General features: G+C 36.6%; 1 protein-coding gene across 1 annotated transcript; it reads right to left on the reverse strand.

Moving 5' to 3' along the window:
• Positions 1-216: 216 nt before the first annotated feature.
• Positions 217-3,067, reverse strand: LOC107850237 (disease resistance protein RPM1-like). The gene is made up of 3 exons (XM_047411801.1): positions 1,738-3,067; positions 1,351-1,674; positions 217-848 (listed from the first exon to the last, which is right to left on the reverse strand). The coding sequence occupies exons 1-3, from the start codon at positions 3,065-3,067 to the stop codon at positions 217-219; spliced, it is 2,286 nt and encodes a 761-aa protein (XP_047267757.1).
• Between the last annotated feature and the right edge of the window lie 6,703 nt (positions 3,068-9,770).

Below are 9,770 nucleotides of genomic sequence, written 5' to 3' on the forward strand. Positions count from 1 at the left end.
GTTCACTATTGCTATGTAAAGAGAACATAACAAATTTTATATACACCTTATTACAACAGGAAATAAGAAGTGCTTTTAAATCTGATGAAGGATCAGAGAAATCTTATGTACAGAAACTGGATGGAGACTGAGATGCGTGAGAAAGCTTACGTACACAGAAACTGGAAGGAGTCTGAAGAGCAAGGAGCTGCATGTCCTTCAAGTGAACAAATAAGTCTAGAGGGAATTTCGCCTTCCATAGGTCCTAGTGACGACGGCTCCAGAATGACCAGACATCTGATTGCTGTCCTTTTCCTTTAGTGAATGTACCATCCAACAACCATCCCTCCAATACGTATAGCACACTTCATGGATATGTGAAACTTTCCAAGAATCGGCACCTTGTTTGTCTGGATGCAGTGTCGTGATAAATTCATTAGGCATGTCAAAGAACTCAAGAACCTTCAGATTAAGGAGGCACTCGATTTCATTTGGCACACTTTCTAGAAATGCACATCTCTGGATAACCATCTTCTCAAGATGAGGTACAACACCCTCCCCGATTGTTATTAGCCTTAGTCCTTCCAACTTGTCCAAATTTAACAGCTTAAGCTTTTGAAATTTCCTTTGCTCAAAGTATAGCTTCTCTCCGGTGTATCCTACAAGAAATTCAAGATGTACAAGGTTGGGCAAATCTTGGAGATATTTCAGTGGATCTTCTGTTAAACGTGTCCACCTGAAGTAAATTTTGACCAAGGAATTAAGAGCTTGAATACACTTGGGCAACTTAACAATGTGTCCTGTCAAATACAGGTTTTGGAGAAAAGGTGGAGGCAATAACATGTAAGAAAGATCAAGAATCTCATTCTCTTCCAAAGATTTAAGATTTAAAAACTCAAGTTTGCGGAGCTTTTCAATTGATGAGCACAAAGTCCTCCCATCTTTTTTTTCTCAACTTCAGAATACAAAGTCGTCTCAGTTCACTCAACATCCCTACTTCACTAAGTATACCACTGCCAGGGGTTGCCTCAATATACACAAGTTTCTACAAGGCTCTCAAAGCTCCAATTCCTCTGAAAGCCTTAAAACCTGGTGAACAATTGTAAGGGAGATACGAAAAGGATACGGCTATAGACTAAAAGGTGACGGAGATTTTCAAGCTTTAAAATCTCCACAGGCAACTCAGTGATATATGTCTGCTTCAGATCTAATATTTCTAGCTGTTTGAGTCTTTCAATGGATCTCGGAAGCACTTTCACATTGGTATTCCTCAAGCTTAGATACCTTAAGTAAAACAATTTGAAAACTATCTCTGGAATCATTTTCAGAGGAGCTCCTCTCAAATCTAAACTCTTAGCATCCGGGCACTACCAAGCACTTGACTTATGCAAGAAAAGGACTGTGGATCTGCTACACCAAATGTAAGCAAGGAGCGAAGTTTAGTGACTGGCCCTTTCACTTGTAAGTTCCCCAACATGCCATGCAGTGACAGCCGTTGTGTTTTTTTAGGCCATAATTTATTCTGCTCATCAACTGTTGCAGTAAAGTTATCATCTCTTGGTTTTAAAAAAATAAGCTCGCGGTATAGATCATGAATCTGGCCCAATTTTATGCTACCATCATCATTGTACTGTACTGGATGGATCAAGCTTCTGTTGATGAGCTCATTGAGATAGCCATCTGCAACATCTTCGACTGTTCTTCGATCCTTTTACTTTACAAATCCTTCCATTATCCACTGGTAGATCGGTGTATTACGTTCAATCAGATGATCCTTGTTATAAATGCTTAAATGCAGGACGCATGGATTAAGATAATAGGGAAGATCCTTGAAATTGAGTAACAAAACTATTCTCATACTCTCAAATTTATTATTGCTGTCCAGTGCAAGGCCAAGGTTGTGATTAAGCATTCCCCATTCCCTAATTTTATTTCTGTTCTTTGTAGCCAAAACCCCACCAATGGCCACAATAGCCAGCGGCAGTCCACCACATTTTTTTAAGATGTTCCTTGAAATGCTTTCTAAGCATGAAGGGCATGAATTACCATGAAATGCCTTTCGACAGAAAAGAATCCACAACTCTTCAGCAGATAAGGGTTTCACCTCATAAACATAGCCATTGGTCTCTGTGCTACAAAAGGAAGCCACATCCAAAAGAAGTGTTGTGAGGATAATACGACGTTCATTATTTACATCAGGCAATGCATATCTGATAGCTTCCAAAGCTTGAATACTCCAGACATCATCAAAAACTAGCACATACGTTCTCGATTGCAGGAATACTTTTGCTATTATTTTTAACCTGTTGCTGCTCATGGTGCTTAGACTTTCAGGTGTTGGCTGCTTCACTTCATCATAGAGTTGTTGAATCATGTCTTTCAAAACTTCTTTAACCTTGAAGGACATGGAAACTGTTATCCAAGCAAGGCTGTTGAAGTTTTTCTTGGCTGCTGCATCCTTATACACTTTCTTAACCAGGGTGGTCTTTCCTGAACCTCCCATCCCCACCGACGAAACAATTTTAAGTCTAGGATCATCCTCCACGAGCCAACCAATTAGTTGTTGTCTGGAATTTTTAATACCCACAATCTTAGTTTCTTCTAGCAGTAATGCATCACCTCTGCGATCATTTGCAGTATCATAGGCTTGGTTAGAACTTGAACCTTGCTCTGGGACATAATATTTGTAGCGGTACCTCTGATGGACCACTGCTATATGATGGACTCTTGATTTGATGGCTTGGATTTCAAAGACAAGTTTATGGCGGGATTTGATGTTTCTGATTGAGAAAAATGATTTAGCAATGAAACAACAAGATCCATGGAAGTGATGATCATACGACAAGAGCATGGACTCATTAATAACATCCTCAATGTCATTGGCGACATCTCTCACTTGCCTAACCCAAACTTTGACCTCTGCATCTCCCTCTTCGAATGCATCAGCTACACCAAGAAAGGCTATCATTCTCTCCAATTCATCTTTGATATACTGGATATCACGCTTGACTCCCTGAAGCAATATTACTTCTTCCGCTAATAAGTTTATGATTTTTTCAAGTACAAAAATGACAGCAGAGTCTGCCATGTCCGCATGATCTTCACAAGTGTCTATGCTTATTTGTTTTTGTAATGAAAATAAGAACAACCCCATCATCCTGGTAATTGTTTTGAAGAGGCAAGAATCAAAACAAAACAAGTCAAGCTAGGAATATTTTATACTGTGGTCCCCTGATTAGACACTTTCAGTCACTGAAGCTGAACTCTTTTATGCATTAAACAAAAGCACACATGCTTCCTCATGGAAAATAAAAGGACCTGAGACAAAACTAGACTAGAAATTTCAGAACAATTACGACGAAAGTTTAACCAAACACAGAGGAAAGTCAAAACTTAGAGGAACTTCGCTAGAAACTTTCAAAATTCTAAATTTCTACTTACTCTGACTGTCTTATACTTGATCTAACCAAAAGTTTAGTAATGACCAAAGTTTGACTCAACAAAAGAATATAGTTCCCAGTCAGGTTGCAGTATGAAAGGAACAAAGTGTAAGTGGAAACCTTACACTAATCTGATGGAGGAGATCTTTTTTTATGTTACCGATAACTAACTACCACAGGGAGAAGAGATACCACCAGATATGATGATGTTATTCTTCTACTTTGTGTTTGAAATCCTATCATTGGTATGTAGCTCCAAATGTTACCTTGGTTGGTGGTTGGTAATGTGTCACAAAGTCCCACATTGTAAAAAAAGAGAAATGCTAAGGGGTTTATATGCCAAATGGGTTCTCCCACCTACTAGACTAGTCTTTTGGGTTGGGTTCTCCCGTTTGGTTTATAACATTGGTGCTTTCATTGAGATCCATGACCAACGAGGAGCTTGTGACTCGGAGTGGTGGCCTGGACCCGAGGACCCAGGAGGGGTGCCAGCTGTGACTAACGAGGTCGTTGGTTCTCAAGCGGAGACATTGGAAAAAAAAAGAAATGCTAAGGGGGTTTATACGCCAAATGGGTTCTCCCACCTATTAAATTAGTCTTTTGGGTTGGGCTGGAAATGAAAAATGAAATCTTTAAAACTATGATATGCCAACAACAACATTGAAGGACTACAAAAGGAAACTAAAATGATAAAATTAGTCCTTTTTAGTTGGTGCTTGGTTTCTCAATTATTTGGCAGCACTGGTAAAGAAACAATATCAAAATGAGCTTAAGTAGAAGCAAATGAATGGAAGTAAGTTTTTGGCACATCTATACTAAATTAAACACATTTAGTTTAGCTAGCTATTGCTACTAAACAGTTAATTGGTTAAGGAGTTGCCTTTTACGGGAGCTTGTGACTCGGAGTGGTGGACTGGACCCGAGGGGCGCCAGCTGTGACCAACGAGGAACAAACCACGTGTGGAGCCGCGTCTCGGAGTGGTGGCCTGTGTGTCAGTAGTGGTGGCCTGGACCAGGAGGGGTGCCAGCTGTGACTAACGAGGTCGTTGGTTCTCAAGCGAAGACATTGAAAAAAAAGAGAAATGCTAAGGGGTTTATACGCCAAATGGGTTCTCCCACCTATTAGATTAGTTTTTTGGGTTGGGCTGGAAATGAAAAATGAAATCTTTACAACTATGATATGCCAACAACAACATTGAAGGACTACAAAAAGAAACTAAAATGATAAAATTAGTCCTTTTTAGTTGGTGCTTGGTTTCTCAATTATTTGGCAGCATTAGTAAAGTAACAGTATCAAAATGAGCTTATGTAGAAGAAAAGGAATGGAAGTAAGTTTTTGGCACATCTATACTACATTAAACATATTTAGTTTAGCTAGCTATTGCTACTAAACAGTTAATTGGTTAAGGAGTTGCCTTTTACGGGAGCTCGACCGGATTTCATAATGTGAATATCAACACCGGGTGGAAACAAGAAAGAAAAAGAAATGCTAAATATTGGATGTCTCAAAATAGGTCATCTCCTTTCAAATAAAATACAACAGTTGCAGCAGCGGAACTTCTTCATACCCAAAATCACAAGGTTCAAATAATAGCAATTAAAAAAAAATACACCAAATATGAAATAAAAATAGGCCACATTCCCAAATTTGAGATTGATTAGTTTTATATATACCCAGGCCTCATCACAAAATAGTGTTCCGGTCTTCAACAAATAATATAGTGATGAGTTCCAATTTTAGTTACCCAAAACATAGAGTTCCGATTACTTGGAAAAAAAGTATTTAAAATTACACTTATTAAAATTGTTTAAAATTTGATATGTGTTTTACTTTTTTGGGGAAAGAAAAATTTCATTCAAAAGCTGATTAAACTAATTTTTCAAATTGGAAAAATTCACTTACAAGTTGGTAAGGGAAAAATCTAATTTGTTGATTTCACTTATTAATTTGACATCCAAAAGTGCAACAATTGTTTTGGTAAGTACAATTACAAAATTGTTTTGTCCCTAAGAGTTGATGTCCAAGATAAGCATAGACCTAAGAAATTTTACTGCCTAGCTATCTCTATATCATATCAAAAAAATACACTAGATTTGCATGATCGCATTAGCCAGAGTTACATTTGGCAATGATCTTGAGTCCAATTCATAACTTTGTATCGCTCTAAAGTTTTTGAATCTAATTTTAGGTCCGTTAATCTTTGAGGTTCAGATTTCTTAATCCAAAACTAATACTGCTAGTTACAACATAGGCCATTTACTCTAATTTTGACTCTTATGCCCATCACACTTGATCCAATTTCAGCATGGCCGTTAGAGCGTATTCGATATGACGGAAAATGTTTTTCAGAAAAAATAAGTGATAAGCACTGTGAGAGTGGGTTAGCAGTAGTAGGGTTGTAGGCTGGTGAGAACGGCACGTACGAGGTTAGGATGAAGATGAGGTGTGTTGAAGAATGAGGAGGACACACAAATATTGTAGAATGCTACTTGTTAAACTTATTTTCTCTACTTTGAAAAATCATGCTCATCGTTTTTAAAAAAATTATCTTGCTAGAAAAAGTATTTTTCAAAAATTTAATCAATCGAATATGAAAAAAATAAAAATATTTCTTTTAGTGTACAGTTTAATAACATAATTTCAAATTTTGGTAGGTTTTGCTATGGACAAATGTAGGCATCAACGGTCTATAGTTTGGAAAAGGAGTCGACACACAGGTTCCTTGGCTGGTGGTGGTGCTTCTTTTTTTGTTTTCCTTATGTAGATTTCTGAATTTATGGGGTTTAAAAATATCATTAAGTACTAGTCAGATTGACAGAACTTGGAACCAGATATTCGGCCCGATTCTCGTTTCAACCTCGACAAACAATAGCCTAATCGATTCTAGTTCAATCAAGCTTTTTACAGTATCATACTGAGTCGACTCTTTAGTATTTAATATGCTACGTCACTAGAAAATGAATACTCCATTTTTCATATCGTTTTGGCCTTCATCAACCTTAATATTTATTATTTATTTAGGAGGATGATTTGAAAAGTGATAAGTGAAATGCTATGTTTGACACAAAAAAATACAAACAGTCTTCAATATATACCACGTGTCTAATATATACCACATGTATAAGTAAATAACTTGATGCATCTATCATGCTTTACTTAATGATAAAATCTCTATTCAATATAGAAATATAAAATGAGTAATAAGTTTGTGTGGGGCTTATGTCATGACCAAATTAATTTTTTATGTCATGAACATGAATTCTTAAGTTGAGTAATTTTGTATGATGAAAGTTTTAAGTTGACTATTTTTATTGATATAAAATAAAATTTAATTACTTTGCTACATAATTTTTTCAAGTTAAAGTGACTTTTGAGAAATTAACTCGTCAATAAGAAGAACGAAACATTGAATAATAAAGGGGAGAATGGATGAACCACTATAGTTTGGAAGTATATTTGGGTATTTCCATATAAAAGAATAAATACTATTGTTATATGTAACGCTTCGAAGTTTTTCCTAGCTGAATTTTTGTCCCTAAAGTATCAAGTGTTGGCTTCTAGAATGATTTATACTTATTTCTCTTTGGAATTCCTTAGATTTCAAATTTTATCACGTAGATGATCGAATAAGTTTTCCGTCGACATAAAATTCGTCCAAAACGAACACTCGGTGAAGGAGTTATGGTTAATTTAAGTCCTAATGGTAAAACACCGTCATTCCTGTCCTTGACGAGTCGCGGAGAGGATTTAAATGACGATGGTCAATTTAAGTCCTAATTCGGTCCAATGCAGGCTCATTCATGGATTGGGGTACTTCCAAACCCCCCCATCGCTCCATTGTCCACTATTATCCAAACCTGAATTAGGAACCCAAGATTTTATTCATTTACTAATGGAATATACCATTCCATTTACTTAGGTTAAAACTTCAGCTAACCATAACGATAACTTTTCTTGATTTTGATTTGGAAATCCTTATCCAATTCCTTTTTTTGGTAACTAGTTAGTTCTTTAATGTAATAATTAATTTAAATACATAAATACAAATTTATGAACACTTACAACTTCGATTACTTGAAGAGGAAGTAAAATTTTGGATTACCAATTTATTTTTACTTGAAGAGAAAGCACCTAATCCTAATACACACAGGAAAAGGGAAAAAAGAAAAAAGTTTCTATAATTTTTCCTATAAAAGAGAGAGAGTGCGATAGCTTATAGTCCCTCACCTAATCAGAGTTTTCACAATAATCAGAGCGTGTAAGAATGGACATTGAAGCAATATTCTTGACTTCTTTTTCCATTGAGAAAAAACCTACTGACATATTCAACTTGATTGAACGGGCTATCGTTGTTGCTAAATTCAAGTATCCTTCTCAGTTGGAAAAACGCAAAAACAGGATAATCAAGATGATGTTGAATCCCAGTAGATTCGACTGTGATGACGATGAAGAAGAAGCAGAGGACGAAGCTAATAGTCTTGATGAAGAAGAAAGTGTTGGCGACGAAGATGAAAGCACCACCGTGGAAGAAAAAGAGAAAGGAAAGCAGATTGCTGCGCCTACAAACCAGAAGCCCACATTGAAGATTAAACTGACCATCAACTAAAGTGTACACGTTGCTCCTCTGGAAAAACACAACAGTTCTAATGCAATGGAGTTGAAGGAAAGTTCGGAGACTGACTTGGTCGAAAAACAATTGGATGCTGAGAAAGAAGGAACACGTCAAGAGTTTCATATGGGATCAAGAAAGAAAGACACGACAAGAATGGCTACCCAAGTTGCTCCTCCTCGTCCGAAACTTCTATCTGACCTCTCTTTTGAGAAGCAGCTTGATGGAGACAAGAAAAAAAATCACAAAGGTTTCAAGAAGATGGATAGTCTCACAGAAAACAAGATAGAAGAACAGAAAGTGGGCACCAGTGGTTTAGGTTTAGGGAAGAACATGCCGCCGCCATTGATGAAGATGAATAACGTGGCTACTAAGCGTGTACAAGTTGCTCCTAATCAAAAACAAGTGATTTGTGATCATTCAGCACAGAAACGGAACAATTGTAGTTCAATCACAGGACCAATTCAAAAAGAAACGGAAAGCATCAGTTATATGAAGAAATTTGAATCAAGCAAGAGGAAATATGAGGAAAGGTTAACAGAGGAAAGGGAAGCCAAGAGAAGGATCGTAATGGTGGACTTCCATCGTATGCCTAAACCTGCTAATGGCCATCGTGCTCCCAAACGACGCTGGTGGGAAAGGAAGAGGTCTTGATTGCCATGATTTAACCTGTTGTGTAAATTTCAAGAGTCTTTTTTTTGTGTGTCTTATAAATTGTGGACGGAGTAGCATCATTCACATCGCTACTATCTTTTATTTGGTCCTCAGTAACTTTGAATTACCTCAGTTATTGAAATTATATAGCTGCAATTTCATAAACAATGTTGTATTCATGCTTTAAAGTTTTGTTAAATACAGTTTTGTTATATACTTAGTTTCATTACTGTCTTTTATCATCTTAATCCAACTCTTGGTTTACTCATGCCTCCCTTAAACTATTGTATGCAATCAAGATGGTATTTAGATCTAACTTTGATGGTGTGTTCCAAGGTTAAGTTAAATGCCAAATTAAGAGTGAAGAACATCACAGATCAAGATTCTGCAGGATAAATCAAACTATATTTATTTTCTTACTTGGTCTGCTAAGTATGTCCTGGTTCAGAATGTGTTAAATTCAATGTAGAGGGATTCAAAGAATAAATGATTGATGAAAACTTAACAATTTTCATAATTTGGCAATATTAGCCATGTAGCAATACCAAAATGAACTTAAGTTGAAGCAATTGAATGAAACAAGTGTTACTAGTTACCTCAGATTACGCAGATACAAGATAAAGCTGCAGATTTGTTACTCTTTCTTCAACTTTAAATTTGCCTTATTTATCATTTAATCTGAGTCTTAGTAGACAATTAAGAATTTATCTATTGTATATTCATCTTCGCTTAACGCTTAACTATTGGTTTAGTCCCCCTTTCCGTAAAACTGGTATTATGCAATCAGGATGGTCTTTGGCCTCATCATCTGCTGACCACCTACCTACAACAACAACAACATATCCAGTATATTCCCACAAAGTGGAAATCTGCTGACCTACCCAAGTTTAAAAAATTCCAAACTGGAATATAGAGAAAGCTACTCAATTTACATCTCTTTAAGGCATACCAGCTGTTCAGAAGACATTGATATCCACAAATAGAGTTTCAGGTCAGATTGAGAATCTTGTAGATTTGGAGCAAGCATGAGACTGTAACACTGCTTATCCCAATAGATTGAGTGGAATGGTTCCTGCACTTTGTTGAC

This window comes from Capsicum annuum, chromosome 1 (assembly GCF_002878395.1).
Source record: "Capsicum annuum cultivar UCD-10X-F1 chromosome 1, UCD10Xv1.1, whole genome shotgun sequence".
In the NCBI taxonomy this organism is placed as follows: Eukaryota; Viridiplantae; Streptophyta; class Magnoliopsida; order Solanales; family Solanaceae; genus Capsicum; species Capsicum annuum.